Source organism: Danio rerio, chromosome 7 (assembly GCF_049306965.1).
Source record: "Danio rerio strain Tuebingen ecotype United States chromosome 7, GRCz12tu, whole genome shotgun sequence".
Taxonomy (NCBI): Eukaryota; Metazoa; Chordata; class Actinopteri; order Cypriniformes; family Danionidae; genus Danio; species Danio rerio.
Genome location: NC_133182.1, coordinates 24892091 through 24911298, shown reverse-complemented (window position 1 = coordinate 24911298; position 19208 = coordinate 24892091). Strand labels below are relative to the sequence as shown.

Genomic DNA, 19208 nt, shown 5'->3' with positions numbered 1-19208 from the left:
CGAAATACATTGTTAAAATTTCACTAGCGGCAGGAACAATCCCTCAGCCTCATTACTTTAATGTCCCTCCAGGACTCTGCAGCAGTTACATCCAAAAAGTTAATGATGCATGAGCAGCGTAGGTGCTGTATGTGTGCGTGAAAGAAAAGCAGAACCCCTTTCATATCCACGTCAGAGGAAATCCTTCAGCCTGTCTTCCTGTAATTACCCCCTCTGTGCCCTCTCTCCAGACACAGATATACAGATAGAAACAGATCACATCTGCAGACTCACTTTTTGAAGACTAGACGAGTTGAGCTGTGTCTTGTCTATGATTTTCACCGCTACCTGTGACAAAAGAAACAGAACCCCGTCTTAAAATGCCATTCCTTATTACAAAATAACAGAGTTACGTCCTGTTTACAAAACAACACTAAGCAGAAAATGTTGAATAATTGCTCTAACTCTTAAAATCAGATCACTATACATGATACTACACTATAAAACATGCATAACACACACTGAATGATGACACAGGAAAATAAATCACTTTCAGAAGGTTTTCCAGTTGATGAGTGAAAATAAAACATTCATAGACAATCAGAATACATCCTGAAGTACCTACCCAGGCATTTAAAGTAGCATAACAAGCTTATACAGTAGTAATCTGAACATTGCTGCATATTGATCTGGATGATAATATAGTATAGATGCATATATGCATAGATGGCATTTAGAAAGTTAAAAGAGCTTTCTCTACCTTGAGAAATAAGTCCAAGGCTTGACTTCAAGAGTTATAGATCAGAGTTATATCATAATAAATCTAATTTTGACATCAGTGAGCAGCATATTTCAGATTAAAAATCACACGATACATTTTTATAGTTTAAATATGAGCAAAAAATACATTTAATCAGATCAAATCATATATTATTGAACTGAGGATTAATTCTGTACTTCTGGGACAAGTTGCATTAACACAGACATTATTTTAAAACAAGTTTTAAGAACCAACCTGTCAAACTTGAACCATATTAGAGTCTTCATGATGAAAGTAGGTAAGCTCATAATATTCAGAACCAGTTAATACCATTATTAAAAGAACAACACATTTTAATAATAGCAGGTGTAAAAAGGTTAAAACCAAGTGGCAACCTCCCGCTCCTTCTCGGGCAGCCAATACGGAAAAAACTAAAACTGCAATTCAACGACTCGCCCTTTGGGGCTGACTGCAGGAAATCCAGATAATTTCTGACTGCAATGGTAAATTGACCAATTTTACAGCTGATAAAAACATGATTACAGCCTGGTACAAACGATAATTTTGGTTCATATAGCTAATATTACCCTTCATGACAACTGTGAGGGGGGTTAATTTTTCGCAACAGATGCGAAGCCAAGCAAAAGTAGGCTTTAATAAAAACATGATGCAAAAACGCATAAGGACAGCTTTAGAAAGCGAAAACAAAAGTCAAATCCTGGACATTTTAGAAACCCCGGCTGGGCGAATTTTTTAAGTCCCAAAAACGTGCGTCACGTGGGTCGAAACTAAACGGGTAAACAAGAGAAAAATTTTTACTACTTAATCGATCACAGATTTTTAGTTGTATTAGGCAGATTCAAAAAAGTGTAAAAAGATGATGACAATAGTTAACAAAAAAAAACATGTTACTAAACATATTGAGCAGCCATTAATATACCTGGGCGGCCCGCCCAAGTAAAGTCTATGAGTGAAAAGCACTGAGTGTGGGGTAACAAGGGTTAATGTCTTGGTCATTTCAGCACCCATACTAAAATCAATACAGACTTTAGCATAAGAAAACCAAAATGTCTACTCAGCTTGGTTTCAGAGCTGTGAACTGACATGTAACATCATTGCTCAATAGTTTGTATTAAACCATACAATGCAAATCACTGCAATATGCATATACTGCACAGTCCTAATAATTAGAATGATCAAAAAAATGGAATTGTCTGCAGATGTCTAGTTACCTCTTTAGAAGTGAGAACATGTCGGGCCAGTTTGACCTTGGCGAAGTTGCCCTTGCCTATGGTCTTGAGCAGTCTGTAATTTCCTATGTGAGGGTATTCTTCCGCTGTCGCCACTGCATTTCGACAGCGTGGAGCGCTGGAACGCACTCCTCCTTTGGCATCAGAGTGAGTCTGACAGAAAGAAAGGATATAGGGATCAGAAAAAATATTTTGGATGGTCAACCTTGGATGATACTCAAATTCAACTGCACCCTCTCGCTTTCATGCACACTCACACATGCTGATAACTGTATGCGACTGATTCACAGGAGGAAAACTTGGATACATTTACACAGCAGAAGAAAGAACTGTTCAGGAGTGCTAAATACACAGTGACAATTACATCCTCTAAGCAAAGCCACTTCCTTTTAAATCAGCGGTCACCAAACTTGTTCCTGGAGGGCCGGTGTCCTGCAGAGTTTAGCTCCAACTCTAATAAAACACACTAGAACAAGCTAACCAAGTCTTATTAGTAGCGCTGGGCGGTATGACTGAATATATTCAAGTGTATCTGCCTGCGGACTGCAAGACAGGGCATAAAATGAAGGAGCATGACTTGTAGTAAGTTAAAGGCGTAACTTTTGGATCTCATTGAACCATGCGAGATTTCACAACGAGATGTTGTTGGCGAAATGGCGGACATACTTAAGACTCTACAGAACCTACTCTATATAATCGCTACCACAGAATGAAATGCATACCATAATTTTAACAATTCTGTGTATACTGTGAAATTTAAATAAGTGGGCGTGGCCAACTCATATGCAGCATTCGTTAGACTAAAAAAGACACTCCATGGGAGACTGGCAGTGTAGGCAATTACTTATATTTAAACAATTGTTTAGATTTTGTATTTTTGAAGCAAAAAGCTGTTTGATAATCCCTTAATATATCCTTGATATTTCCTATTTGCATATTTCAAGTTTTATTTTTCTGTTAATTACTTAGCATAAATTTTAAATCTGTGAGAAGTTACTTGTCAACTGTTTAGAATAATAAGGTCTGTCCACATAAACTGTGAAATGTGACAAACAGTGGAATCAGCTGTTCATCAATTCATGTTTTGTTTACAATATTTATAAGATTAAAAATAAAATACAAAATATAATCCAATAAACGGAGTACTTTTAAATATTTAAGCTTATTTGTTATATAAAGCTTTTTGTACATTTTCTGGAATAACTGCCTTTATAAAATAGGGATGTCGCAGCTGAAGTATCACGACACCAACTAGTATTGCAATACTGTAATTCATAACTCAAATTATGAGAAAAAAATGTCAGAAACACTAGATTTTACATTATAAATGGTCTACTTAAATTTAATTCATACTCATCTGCACTCATCACTTCACCTAAAATGTGTTCAATCTTGTTGTTTATTTTGTAGATAACTGACTAACAAAAAATACATTAAAATAAAGATACAAATAATACCAAATGAAATGTGTTACAAAAAGAGCATTTCCCCAACAAAATTAGGCTTTATGAATGGGTCAAAAATTGTTTCAATGTTTCCTGTTGCTATTTTGGGTTTTTCATCTATTGTTTTTTTGTTGCCTCTTATCAGGTAACAATCCAAAATAATAAAAAATTTCAATTTGTGAGTGGTTCCTTTTAAGAGATTGTCACGGTTGTTGTAGCTACCAAATCATTGACAGGAACAGAAATGAACTGATTTAGATGTGCGTTCGAAACGTCAGAAAACATCAGAAAACGTGCAACCTTAAAGGGCTCCACAAACTATTCAATCAAATGGGTTATGTTTGCACAAACGTGTCAGCATTTTAGTGACTTTTCCACATGCAACATTATCTATTGTAGATAAACTATTAATGACGATATTACTGTTTACAAACTACAGTGGCATCGGCAGTATTTTGGAGCCATAGTATGGCAATACTACCATAATACTGGCAAACCGTGCAACCAAAAAATTATAATGAAAGATTCATTACTGTGAACCTTTCTTATACTGCAAAAAAAAAATTTTGGTCATACCGGGAAAAAGAAGAACATGTTCATCAGATGCTGGATTCAAACCGGGTTCATGATGGATCGCGTCAATCGTTTAACCAGCTTATTCCAATGAGGTGCAGCCTAAATAGATAGGTCCCTCTCGCCGGGGCCTTAAATGCGCACGGGTCCCTAGGCCTGTGCTCACAATTCCATTTGGTTAATCGAGCCCTGATGAGTTAACTTGATGAGTGCTCAAAATGTAAGTGGGAAATGCTTCTATCATAATATTTTTTAAATTTTAGACTTGTAGAAGTTAGTACTTCTGACAACTAGGCATGGCACGATAACCATTTTTAAGGTATACCGCAGTTTCGATGAGCCAAGGGTTTAAAACCGCCAAACTTTTCTATAATACCACTCCTACAATATATGTAAGATTTTTTTAATTTATGTTTTTATTTATTTATTTATTTATCTATTTATTTTTTTAGGACAACAGTATCTCCAACTAAAAAAATATCCAAAGATCAGTCTTATAAATATTAATTAGACACCAATGCATAATTGAAGTACTTAGTAGTCCTATGCTATATCACCACCAGTGGCACTAACCCAAGATAGATTTTTTTTAGATTTCATTTTTTTAGGGAAATCTCAAAATTAGTCATTTGTTTCCTACCATTATAGATAACAGATGCTAACAATGTCTTAATTTATGAGTTACACAGATAAATCTGTTAAAATCTCAGAACCAGATCAGTGAGTTTGAACAGAACAGTACCAGAACATATTTACACATCATACCGTTGCAGTTGTGAGCAAATGAAGCAGCAGTTGGTGTGTGTGTTAAGAACAATCTGTGCCTTTGACTCTTTACAATCAGACTCTGTTTTCATGGAAAACATTCAAAGAAAGAGCATACTAATGTTCAAAAATTGGTGACTTTTTTATGATATCAATCATTTTCTTCAACCACTTGACGGTGAGTAAATTTCCAACTATTGCTTTAAGTGATTTATCAATCTCAGAGACTGGTGTGCGTTTTGTATTTGCTGCTTAGCTATCAAATGAATAGGAATGAGGCTTGCAGAAACAGATACACACTCCGACTCACTGGGTCTTGAGAAATGAATATTATGTAATGCACCATGTTAATTTATGACTTCCTTCAGTACACTCTCAGAACACACTCAATGTCCTTTTATTCTCTTGACATTCACCCGGCATCCACTTTATAGTGTTCTTTTATTATTTTTATAATCATCACTGCTGCTCATCATGCAAAGCATTAGAATGCACATGCATGGCCGATCTGAGCAAATGACTTGAGTCAGGCTTGAACTTGCATGGCCTAAATAAGTGGCAAAACTCGTTTTGTTTGTTGATATGCACAGTTACCAATCTTAAAGGGAATGTGTTCACTCAAAAGGAAAATTTGCTCATCATTGTCTCAATATTTTCTCTTTGTGTTATGTTCATACAATTGAATTCAATGGTAATCTAAAGGTGATCTAAATTGTTTGATTTTCTTCTTTTGTGTTCCACAGAAGTCAATCAAGTTTGAAACAACAAAGGAGAGTAAAATGACTGGATTTTCATTTTTGAAATAATGCTTATCAAGAGAAGAAAAAAATGGACATCGCCACATCAATAGTAAAACATTCCAATGAATGTAAATATCCTAATCTCATGAGACCTTGCTGCAATTTAGGATGTGTTCTAAAACGCACTACGGTCCCTTAACTCCAGCAAATCGTCTCAACTCTCTCATCCAAATCAAGATTAAATCCTAATTTCCTATGTAACCCCTTTACGCTGGACAAACATACAGATCAGATTAGATTGGATTGGATTAGATTACATTGGATTACATTAGATTAAAACAGACAAGTCCATCTGTTGAAACCACAAACACTCTTGCTCACACACACACACACACACACAAACACAAACACACACACACACACACACACACACACACACACACACACACACACACACACACACACAAACACAACCACAAACACACATGTACAGCTATCTATTTGGGTACTTCCCATAGACATAATGGTTTTTGTACTGTATATCTCCTTCCACAAACCCCATCCCTAAACCCACCCCTCACAGGAAACAATCTGCATTTTACATTTTCACAATATTTAATTCTGTGTGCTATATGAATCATTTTTCTCTGAACCAAAAACACGCAAACACACACACAGGCACGCATGCACACAAATATGCTATGCTCTTCTGTTTTCCTGCTTTTATTCCATCACAAATATTATCATGTTAAAGGATTAGTTCACTGCAAAAAAAAAACATGGTATCATTTTCTCACACTTATGTAATTCCCATAAAATACAGTTGAAGTCAGAATTATTAGCCCCTCTTTGAATTTAATTTTATTTTTTAAATATTTCCCAAATGATGTTTAACAGAGCGAAGGCATTTTCACAGTGTGTCTGATTTTTTTTTTATCAGGAGAAAGTCTTATTTGTTTTATTTCGAAGAGAATAAAAGCAGTTTGAAATTTTTTAAAAGTCATTTTAAGGACAAAATTATTAGCCCCCTTAAGCTATATATTTTTTTCGTTAGTCTACAGAGAATAAACCATCATTATGCAATAACTTGCCTAAGTACCCTAACCTGCCTAGTTAACCTAATTAACCTAGTTAAGCCTTTAAATGTCACTTTAAGCTGTATAGAAGTGTCTTGAAAAATATCTAGTCAAATAATATTTACTGTTATCCTGGCTAAGATAAAAAAAAATCAGTTATTAGAAATGAGTTATTAAAACTATTATGCTTAGAAATGTGTTAAAAAGACATTCTCTCTATTAAACAGAAATTGGGGAAAAAATAAACAGCGGGGCTAATAATACAGGGGGTTAATAATTTTTGACTTCAACTGTATATTCATTAGGGTGCTCTGATCGGGATTCTTGCAGCCGATACAGAGTACCGATTGTTTGTTATGGTGATCAGCCGATACCAAGTACCAATTCTGATGCTTCAAGCTTTATAATGTATAAAGCACATTTAAGTGGAAATCTCTCCTTCCCTAAGATTATAAATTAGGAATGCTGCATACAGTATAATTCCTTAAAACAGCTCTTTTAATCATTTAGGTGTGAACATGTCATAGCCTGAAGCAGCTTGACAGAAAATAGTATAACACAGATATAAAAATTGAAAAGAAAAATGAGAAACAAAGCAATTTGGAAACACTGCAAATGATTCAAGAAGAATTTAACATGCCTCAATCAAGAGAAAGTGACTGGGAAGGGCCTTTTTACAGTGTCTGCTATAATGTCAATGCTGTTTTTGGTGTGTTTATATTAATGAATATGGCCACTGTGTAAAAGCACAGTACTGTTACGATTTTATTGCCGTATAAGATCGTTATGATAACATAATACATGGCTTCAGTGATTTCCTGAAGATAAATACCAAAAAATAACACAACTGGAATAACTACAGTAGTCGCCATCATCTGAACTCATATAAAGCAAGAGATCGCAAGGACATATGATGACGTGTGCAGGTACTGTATTGCTGTCCCAATTCTTTGGGGTACATTTTGAAGCCCTTCCCCTTAACCCTCGGTTGCAAGGGCTAAGGGAAAGGGGTAGGGGTGAAAAAAATAAAATTGGAATTGGGCCTAAATCTTCAAAAGAGATCCTAACACTTAAGATTACTTGGATTAAAAGCTTTATTTAATATTTCTGTATCTCCTAATGAATGTTTTGAAGGGTCAGAGTTTCAGATGAGGAGACTTTCAATCTCTCAGATTTCATTAAAAACCGGTTAATTTTTTTAATTCCTGAAATTCTTAAGGGATTAAATGACATAAGGGTAATTAAACGACTGAAAATAACCATTTCAGGATGAAATAACCCTTAAACATTTACATAGCGTCACACATCATTTATAAATTCAGAACTTTAAAGCAGTTTCTCCATTTTGTGCCCAGCTAAAGCGGGCGCAGGGCTCATTAAAGAGAAAGTTCAATCATCAAGAGAAACCCAGCTAACACATGAGCCCTGTGGTGCGAAGAGTGTGTTTGTTGTGTGCATGTGCAAACCACAGTTCACATATCCGAGCACTGTACTTCAGGACAGCTCGGTCTTCAAAGACGAACCGATCAAAGTTCAAAGCCATAAATGTAACGCTTGACGTCAGCGCACTAAACGGTGCACACTCGGTGGTATGTATTTAAATGAAGACGCTCTTTAATTCTTTACCAGTCTCACATGATGCCAATTTTGAAAGAAGGTCAGCTGGACAGAACAATACAGCAAAGCCGAACACATTCTGTCTGAGTAGTATACAGGTAAACTTAGCTAAGAGCAAAGGGCAGGGCATTGAAAGCCAGAGATGGACAGTGTGCTGACAGGGGCAGAGGGGCAAGGACTTAAGGTATTGAAGGACATGTGTGCAGATATGCCTAGGGACTCGGATTTTAGACTTTGGTACGGTTTATGTGTGTGCGCACATACTCATGGGAGTGCTGATGCATACATAAAGCAGAACTGATATCAATACATCACTCATAAACAGCAATGAAACACTCCGGTACAATGACACAATACACTTTTACAATTGCATCCTTCCAAGCGAAGCGTACTTCCTTATAAAGCAAAACTTTACATAAGCACTGCATGTGCTACATGTGTAAACTAATTAAACAGAAAGTGAAGAAAAGAAAGTGTTTAGTTTGTAGGTTAGAGCTAAAATGACATTTATAGATGTTGTTTATGAGCACATTACTTTATGTATTTATTTTCACCCTTCCAGGGTATGGTTATATTCATAATCTTGCACACAAGTTGGGGGCGGAACAACTTAATGCACTCGGTTCATTCATGCTCAGGCTGTGGGAAGAAACAGGAGTACCTGGAATTAATCCACTCTGACACAGGGAGTGTAAGCATCATAGAGAACCTTGTTTGACATTAATATTGTGAAATATTATTACAATAGAAATGAACTTTTTTCTTTTTTGAATACCTGTGATGGCAGGTCATTATTTCAGTCTTTGTATCATATTATGCTTTTAGAAATAGTTTTACTATATTAATTTTGTAAAAAGAAATTTCTTTTTCGTTATTCTTTGATGAACGTTATTTAAGGAGTTTTATAAAAGCCTTTAATTAACGATTCATTTAACGCGTTCTTGTTTAATGAAAGTCAGAAAATACCTCAAATTGTTTAAAGGTAGAGTAATTGAGGGAAATTTAGCCTGAATTAATGCAATTTTTCTCAGTTGTACAATCATAAAAACTCTATATAGGCCTATCTAATTAAAACTAAAATACCCCATTAATTATTTGAGCTTTTAGCTCAATCTCTACTGGAATCATATCGGAGGGTTAATCAAGCTTTTGTGAGCAATTTGTGTGTCACACATGAGTGAACCTTAATTGAGCTGATAAACTGGACATCTACAGTTTCCAAATCAATCATTTTCAGGTTTCATTGCAGTTGACAGGAGTAATAAGTAGTTCAACCAAAAATCAAAAATGAGGAATAAAAATTCTGCCACATTTCCCTCACCTATAAACCCATGGCTTTTTCTACAGAACTCCAAATATATATTTGGAAAAATGCCATGTAACGGAAGACCATTTTTTACAGAACACAGTGCCTGGCAAACTGTCTATTAGGGCTGCACAATATTTCATTTGAGCATAGATATCGCAATGTGCGTATCTGCAATGGTCACATCACAGGATTAGTCTAGTTATTAAAGACTATAAGAAGTAAAGTGATAATTAAATATTATTATTTTTAAATAAAATATTCTTTTTATTTATTTTATGTTTGATTGTTTAATTTCTATACCTGAATTCTATTTGTGTCTCCAGAAATCCATAAAGCACTGTTTATTTCACTTTTAATTTTCTCTGTCATATTTATATGCTTGTAATTTTTATAATTTATGCAAATGCACCACATAGAAAAAAGACTATCATCCCAGTCCATATAAATGAGTGAAGTCTTTCCAAATAGAGCTATTCAATTCATCTGGTTGAATTTTTTTATATCGCAATATCACCGAAAATTAAATATCGCATTATCAGATTGCTCCAATATCGTGCAGCCCTACTGTCTATAAATGATTACACAATACATTATGAAAATCAAAGTCATTAACAAATAATCTTTAATCAGGTAATGAATTGACTAGTTTTGGATGTTTTTATCTGTATTATACTACTAAATCTTAACTTCAAATAGGGTTTTAAGGCCAGAGAATATTGGCAAAGAAAAAAAATGTTTAGGTATCCCTGCATTATGTACAATGATCTTATTTTGCGTCAGCCCTTTTCAATTAATAATTATAAAGTGAAATGGATGAAAATACATTTCGCAGCTATAAATAGCATTATACTGCCTATAACTGTTCATGTCGTTTACATAGACATAGGGCTGGGCGGTACAGGAAAAAATGAACACACTATATTGTTTAATATCAATCGGTATCAATAATTATTAAATAATTTTTTACAATCCATTTAGTAATATTAGGATTTTTTTATTTACCCATTTTATTTTAATTTACCAACATCTTGTCTCTTATGTCTTATAATAAAATAAACATAAGTGCTAAAGAGACTCAAACTTAAAAAAGTAAAATACAAAGTGTGTACACAGAGTACAAACGCTGAACAATCAAAGCAAACTTTAAGGTTGATCAATGTCTGTAGTATTATAGTAATATAAGTGTTTATAATAATCACACAGTAAACCAAAAACTCTATTAACAAAAACTAATTATGATAATCAAATATGAGCTTTCAAGTAAAGCAACCAACCATCATTACTCAAATACATATTGCAACATTACAAATTGTGAAGTTGAATGACTTATTTCCCCTATGCTAAAAAAATCTTTCAGATGGGGAGCTGGGTTACAAAAGAAACCAAAAAGCTACTCTGGCGACATCCTTACATCCTTTTTTATTTAAAATCTCTTCATTGCTGCTTGTCAGGGCACTCTTTTTCACATGAGTTGTTATTCTGACCTGAGGTGGCGAAACCCAACCCATGTCCATTCACATTAGGGTTGTAACAATATACCGGTATGACGGTCTACCACGATTTGAACGTGGACGATTATCATACCATGAACAATTGCATATCAACGGTTTTAACCCTTAAAGACCGAGACAGCCGCCCGAGGCTAAAAATAAGTATTGCTCTTAAATGTTTTATAACTTTTGATCCGCTGATCCGATTCATACAATTCAAAGATTGGCATAAAGAAGAGAATCTCAGCTTTCCAGTGCTGTATCACATAACATTCGCGGACTTTCAGAGGCTCCGGAATCATTGCGGTTACGTCATCAAAATTTGACAACGCTGATTAGACAAAGAAACGCTCGTCACTGTGTCTCCGGACAAATCAGACATGATACATTGATGCATTGTCCCTCCTCCATGCCCAGATTGGTTCAAACTCGCTATATCACAACCAATAAGCATAGGTTTCACTTTTGTTTGTGGACCAACAGTGAGCTTTTTGAACAACACGGAATGAGAGATAGGCATACATTTATGCGCGGCTAAATAAAACGCAAAAAAAAAAAAGTTTTGCATGAAATAATTCTCATACTAAGTACTTTTGCATGCACATCAGCACAGAAACATGACAAAACAGTGACACAGCAAAGACGAACTGCTGCTCTTGCTGTTTTCAAAAGACGCAAATGAAGGTGCAGCTGTTTGTCTGCATTGCAGACAACCATATCCAAATCCATATCCACTGACAACCATATACATGCTGGCACATAAAACCTAAGGATGTTCCATATTGAATCTAGTTTCGTTATGTAACTATTTATAGCATAGTAAATATTTATATCTATTTTTTTACTGAGGATTTGCACCATGTTTATTTGGACTTTATTTGGACTTTGACACATTATTTATTATTTTCTTATTTTTTTATTTGTTCATTGTAAGTGGTGTTGTTTATAGTAACTGAAAATATATTATTTGGAAAAAGTCAAATTTGCTTCACTGTTCTATTATTTTGTAACATTTGTAACATACCGTATACCGCGAAACCGTCAAACCGTGGTATTGTTTTAGACGATTATCATACCGTAAAAAATTCATACCGTTACAACCCTAATTCACATGTTGTGTCAAAAAGCATGTGAAAATCGTGAGCATGTGGATTTGTTTCCTTCACCATTTTCAATGAGCTTTGTGCTCGCGTTCCTCTGGTGTCTCTCGTAACTAAGCGACCATCAAATGTTTTTTCAGTTATTGACAATGGCGATCATTCCATAAATATCGATACCATTTTATCGGCCCTGCCCTACATAGACATCCTATACCAGGGGTGGGCAAACTCGGTCCTGGAGGGCCGGTGTGCAGTTTAGCTCAAACTCTAATCAAAATAACCTGAACATGCCAACACCGGCCCTCCAGGACCAAGTTTGCACACCCCTGTTCTACACATTGTAAAAAGTCAAAGCTACAACAAATTGATAAAACACTACTTTTTAAAAAATAAAAATATAGATATAAGAACGAATAATGAACAAAGATTAACTAATTATGAATTACGATTGTTTACTGTCATTGTGCCAATAACATGTTATCATATAAAAATAAGTAATCTGATTACAAGCATTTTTAAACCTAATTATACGAAAACATTTTTGGAATGTGATAAATGTAGTTCTGATGGAATAAAGTCACCACTTAGCTCTGGAACATCATTAACATGAGACAACGATGACAGAATGTTCATTCTATCTATACCATCCTTTTACAGCAACATTATTACTTCAACATAATCAATTGCCTCTTTTAAATGTAACAGACCACAGGGATTTAGCAGAGATCCAGAGAGTCTCCAAAGGGCTAATTTTTTTGTATGCAGAACTACATCATTTGGCATCTACCTAACTATTAAAGAAACATCCAAGACAAATCATCTTTTTTAGCTCTTTTTCTAGGTCTTTCCCTCGCTCCATATCATTTATCTCTCCTTGTAATTACACCCTCCACAGACACAGACAGCCATGAGGATAGGATAATGTTCTCCCTGACAACATGCTGTCTGTGCCGGAATCTTTTTTAAGGTTTACTGGGAGTCCTGCTCACTTCAGTGCTGAACCTTAAATACCACCTTCTCCGGCAGCTCGGAGATACCCAGTTTAGCCGACACTGTTTCAGTTTAGGAAGAAGCTCTAGACAGCTGATCAGACAAAAAACTTTTCATAAATCTATACTGTAAATATTCTGGATTTCACAAAGACGATTTGTATTGGGACAACATGAAGGAATTAAGTTAGACTATTAGTTTTTACAAATTTGAGTTACGTTGTCACTTTAAATCTCTAGAATTATATTATTTCAGCTCATTTTAAACAAGCAGTTTGAACAAACAACAAACGTCATTTTTTAGAGAGTAAATGGCAAATAATTCTGCAACCAGACCCAATCAGACTCCCTGGTTTTCAGGATTTTTTTTTGTACATTTTTTTGCGATTTGTGGTGGTAATTCCCAGAAGTTTGTGGACAATTTTGCGATAAAAAAAATATTCAAAAAAATACTCAAAATAATAATAAAATTATTATGATACCTCATTTACCATAGTAGGTAGCCTAGTAGCATAGTAGGTGTGTAATCTGACAATGACAATGACACAAATCAAACAACTAATACCTTTTTTATTTTGGTCTCTTGTCAAGACAAGAGACAATCTAAAACAGATCTAAAACGGCAGAGTTTGAGCCAAAGGAAGGAGAGCTCTTATTTTTTTCCACGATCTTACTTTCTCTGTCTCAGATTTCACTCCCTGTGGCATCTGATATTGTGTACCTTACCGTACGTTCACACCGAAAGCGGCAAGAGCGTCAAAGTAGCCGGAAGTCATTCATTTTCAATGAGAGCCGGCGGCGATAAGCGGCGATGAGCAGCGCGGCGCGTCTTCGCTGGCGTGAGCGTCGAGGAGAGTTGAAATGAAGTCAACTTTATGGTAATGAGCTATGACGCGGTTCGGCGGCAAGCAATCAGAATGAAGACGTCCATCGCTTGATAGCAGTTCAGAGAACACAGACCTGTGAACTTTGGTTCCGACCACAGTTGTTCCCAAGGGTTTGATTATTGCGGTCGCCAGATTTCCAATTATTTACAATTTTTTCCTACAGGAACATACATTAAATAAGTTACTGGCGAGTTACTGATGTTCATTAATGTTATATAAATTTATCTTAAAAAAGCGGGAATCTCACGCGATGTGACAGTACAAAACAGTACCGCTGCTTCAGGATATTTCAGACGTATGGACACATATTGGATAAAAAGAGCAAAGCCACACCACACGCAACTTTATCTTCCATTGTTGTATGAATTTGATAAGAAGTGCACAACATTTTCACGCTAGAAACATGTTTTATGCAGGAATGTAACTGATATGCTGCAACGGCTCCTTTAAATATGAGATCAATGTAGCGACCTTGGACGCTCTCGCCGCTTTCGTTGTGAACGTACGGTAACTCATAGAACATGTGTTAGGGCTTTCCTTACCATAATACACAAACACAGATTGCTGTAAAACTCATCAATGGCACGGAAGCGTTTTCTCTCGTTAACTACAGGAAAAGAGTTAAACAACATAATTTATCGACTAGCGTCATAATACCAGTCATACATGTAAAGCAGAAATAATGTCATTTAATTTGGGCACATCCAGCGGTCGTCATCCTTGAACCAATCTCCATCATTGTAAGCTGCTTGAGTTTCTGTCTGTTCCATTGCTCTGTTTGTTAGATGTTTGCTCCCATTGTTTTGCAGTCTGAAGCAGGTCAAACACACAAAACGGCCAATTCACACAACAGGATGTCTAATCCCATCTTTGCATCGACTTCAAATGCAAATCACTCGCACTTCATCCATGTCTTTTTACTGCACAGGCTGCAAAACAACCCCCGCTCTCCCCAATCCCCCTTCCATGTCACGTAATGATTGTGAGGGTGCAGATGAGATGTCATTTTTCGAGAGATACTCAAATACATCAAATAAGTCATGTAAAACTATTAATTGCAAACTGAAATAAATATAAATTTCATTATATGATTTGGAATTGGATGTTTTATTAAATTATTTACTTCTTTGCCATTATTTTGCACATAAATTAAATATTTTGCAAAAAATTCACAACTTTTTGTTGGTTTTGCATTACATCCAGCGATTGCAAAAGCACGAAAAACTAGGGGGTCTGCCTTATGCTATGAATTTATACAAAGTTTTTTCACTCAGCGGTCATCTTTGAAACACCTCTATATGCAATATGCTCGGGCATTCGGTTTTGAATGAGGAAACATCAAATTCTCCAAAATTGGTTGCCAAGCTTACAATTGAATTTAATATTAGGAATCACCAATAATATTAAATAACTGTCTCTTTAGTTTTCTTTCTAAATGATAGGATCGCGCAAAATTGTCAGAAACTCATATCTGGTCTGTGCCCCTTCCCCACAAAATTGTCAGTCTATAATCATCGATGATTGGCTCCGGTCCTAAAAGGCAAGGCTTCATTCGCCATATTGACCATTACACTTTTCCCCCATTCAAAACTATCACTAAGTGACATGTCTTGTGTATTCTATAGTCTTTGGTTTAAAGTCTGTGTGAATTCCAAAATTACAATGTTTATTTTGAGAGCTCTACATCAGTGCAGTAGAGCAGTACATCTGTGACAGTTATTCCACTCAAGAAAATGTCTTAGTAATCTTATATCAATGTCTGACCATTTGCTTTCACCTTGGAGTGGCACTCCTGTTTTTGTCAATCTGATCACTTCCATAGCAACTGCAAAGTAATATGCCCTTACCGTAAGATTGCTTAGAGGATAGGATGCGCAAAACAAAGCACCTCCTACTCAATATTCCATTTTAGTTGGAAGTAAATCAACATACTAAAATAAAGTCTCAACAACTTCCAGTTTACATGGACTTTACTCAATGACCCTTCTTCAAAAGGACCATGGTAACCCTATGAACATGATGCCATAGCAGCTGTAAAGCATGCCATCTTGTTTAGCTTAAAAACCACACAAGCACACTTCAGCACAATCCAGTGTGTCTTTAAAGAAGCAGTCAGAGGTTGGGTCGTGATTGCTGTGTTGCTATGGAGATCTGTTGTTCTTCCTCATTTTATTTTTTATTTTCTTTACCTTTCTTAAGAACGGCTACCTTCCCTCTCTTTCTCTCTGTTTCCCCTTTCTTCATCCCCTCTTTTCATGCTTGCTGTGGTAAAAGTAAATTGGGCGTAATATTCAAAGTACAGAGAATGAAGCCCATCTCTGCCTAGAAAAAGAGACTCTTTTTCAACACATACACACACACACAGATGCGGTCACACAGAGACACGCCCAGAAAGTGACAGTCACGATGAAGAACTATAAATACTGCACCACCTACACATACACCATCTCTCCCTCTCTTTCACAAACACAAACATAAATAAAATAAAACATCCACAGATGAATCGGCCACAACTAAAATCTATAAAAACACTTAAAAAATAAAATAAATAATTGAATTGCACTGAATTTCATGCTGACATGTGATTTGTTAAATGAACCAATTCACAAGAGTCATTCATTTGTGAATCACTCTACTACACTAGTCATGCTGTATGTTTGGTGATGCATGCAGAAGGCAACAATTACATAATAAAAAAACTGCTCTGACCTGTTTTCTACTCACAGAAAAGGATGGAAGGAAAAGGAAGCAAAAACAGAAAGGAAACAAAGAGAATGGATAAAAGGAGAAACAAAATGTTCACACACACACACACACACACACATATTCACATACATACACACAATACCTGACAAAAGTGTTGTCATCGACCCCAGTCGTAGAGCAACAAATAATAACTTGACTTGTAGTTGATCATTTGGAAAAGTGGCAGAAGGTAGATTTTTCTGATGAATAATCTGTTGAACTACATCCCAATCATCACAAATACTCACGATTCTCACAGTTACAAAGCAAAGAAGGTCAAGGAGCTCCAGGATTGGCCAGCCCAGTCACCAGATATGAACATTATTGAGCATGCCTTGGGTAAGATGAAGAAGGAGACATTGAAGATGAATCCAAAGACTGTTGATGAACTCTAGGAGTCCTGAAAGAACTCTTCCTTTGCCATTCCAGATGACTTAATAAGATATTTGAGCCATTGCAGAGATGTATGGAAGCAGTCCTTCAAGCTCATGGGAGTCATACACAATATAAATTATTTTTCCAATGCAGCATGACTTTATATTCCATACTGTACAGTATTTCTGTTAAGTGACACGACTTTTGACTAAGCAAAGTCAGACTTTACTGTCCTAATTAAATAATTAAAAATCAAGGCATGATCTTATTTTATTTTGGTAAAATAAGCATAATCTAGAGGCCTATGCCTTTCATATAAGCCACTCCTGATACCAAATGATCAACTAGAAGTCAAGTTATCAAGTGTTGTTCCTAAAACTGGAATTTAAAACCAAAACACAGTATTTCTTAGCAAAAATTTAACCATTTAGATTTAGGTCAACTCAAAAAGTCAAATAAAATCAAAAAGATTAAAAGTAAAGCAGAAACAGTAAGCTATTAACATATATATTCATGTTATAAAAGGATTTTTCTGTTTTAAAATAACACAGCACCATTCAGTTTGTCACCAGCATGAAATTGGCATTTAACTGTGCATATTTTCCATCACTTATGTTTTTCAATGTAAACATGCACTTGACAAAAGTGTTTGATTATTGTGCTCATGCCTTTAATCTTTTGTGGATTCTCATGCGTGAAACAGCATTCTAAAAACGTAGTGCTCAAGTTAAAAGTTCAACTCGCTTCTCATAATCTTTTTTGTCCCATTCCATTGCTGGCGCCTTTTTTCCCTTTCAGAGCTTCACACGTGAGTGTTAATCAGGTGTGCAGTCATGCAGTCATTGTTTTTGTTATCACTGGCATACCTTCATCGTGTTACTCGAGCAGTAACGTTAGCTTACATTTTAATTTCTCAAAACCACAAATTTTCCATTAAAAAAAAAAACTAAATTGTACCAAAATATTAAATTTAACTGAGTTGATAAAAACGAAAAAGCAGCACTAGTAGAAGATAAAGATATAAATAGTTTAAAAACTCAAGCATTTTTGGTGTGATCATTTCCCATTAACCTGGTCAGATGAAGACAAAGGATGATAAAATGACGGATGGATAAATGGTGGACCGGGCCTGCCCTACAGGTAAAGCATGTGGCTGTAAATCCCACACTGCCTCTATTTAAAACTAGTCTGGAGGCAGCCAAGGGCACAAACAGAGAGCAGATGGAGTGTCTCTCTCGCTCTCCCTCTTCTTCATCACACCTCTCCCCTCACTTTTCCAGCTCGTCCCATGTCAGAAAACTGTCAGCAGTGAATAAATAATCCTGATATTAATATGCTCTCTCTCACTGAGCAGCGATTCCTCTGGGATATAAAGCTCCTTGGGGTGGCCGGCTCTTTCTGTAGCACTGCGGGGTGTGGGGTGTGCCCTTCTGCCTGCTTGGGATGTAGAGATTCAACACCTATAGTTTACCTGAATAGGATAGCTCACATCAAAGCAAACATTCTCAATCCTTTACACACCATATACTTGTTCCAAACCTGAGTTTTTTTGTATCACCTGAGAAACGCATCGCTTTTAAGTTGGTGATCCATCAGTTTAATAACGTGACCATAGCTGCGTCTGAAATAGTGTCCAATTTGAGTAGGTACTAAATTGAATCGTGAACTACACGACCGTTTGAAAAGTATGTTCTATATAGTATGAATGTGAGTAGTATGAATGGAACTCAGATGTACTACATCTGCCATTTGTCATCAACATGTGGCCTTCCCACATCAGTTGCATCGCAACACTCCCATTCATAAATAATCTTGCGTGGCATCACGGAATAGTGCAGCATCCATCGGATGTCCACTTCCGAATCTCACCGGAAGTAGTGGGACATCCGGGTGTTTCTATAAATTCGTACATACTACTTGGCTCGAATACTGTTTTTACCGTAATATAAAGTAATATATACTGTGAAATATGCTGATGATTTAACAATCACAGAATTAATAATGGGATCTTCACCTGGACTTACTCAGAAGGCCTTGGATTCCGTAGTGGAATAGGGAGAGAAATTTAACCTGACAACGAATGGAGCCAGCTGACTGTGAATATGGTA

The 19208-nt window shown here is 35.9% G+C and overlaps 1 protein-coding gene across 24 annotated transcripts in view; it reads right to left on the bottom strand.

Annotated features, from left to right (window-relative positions):
• Window positions 1-19208, bottom strand: part of mark2b (MAP/microtubule affinity-regulating kinase 2b) — an 88284-nt gene that overhangs the window by 51996 nt on the left and 17080 nt on the right. For all 24 annotated transcript variants that reach the window (XM_009303144.4, XM_017357016.3, XM_009303148.4 and 21 more), the window contains exons 2-3: window positions 1972-2142; window positions 274-327 (exon numbers count right to left, since the gene is read on the bottom strand). In XM_009303144.4, coding sequence (XP_009301419.1) covers window positions 274-327; window positions 1972-2142 — 225 coding nt within the window. The remainder of the gene's footprint in view (window positions 1-273; window positions 328-1971; window positions 2143-19208) is intronic.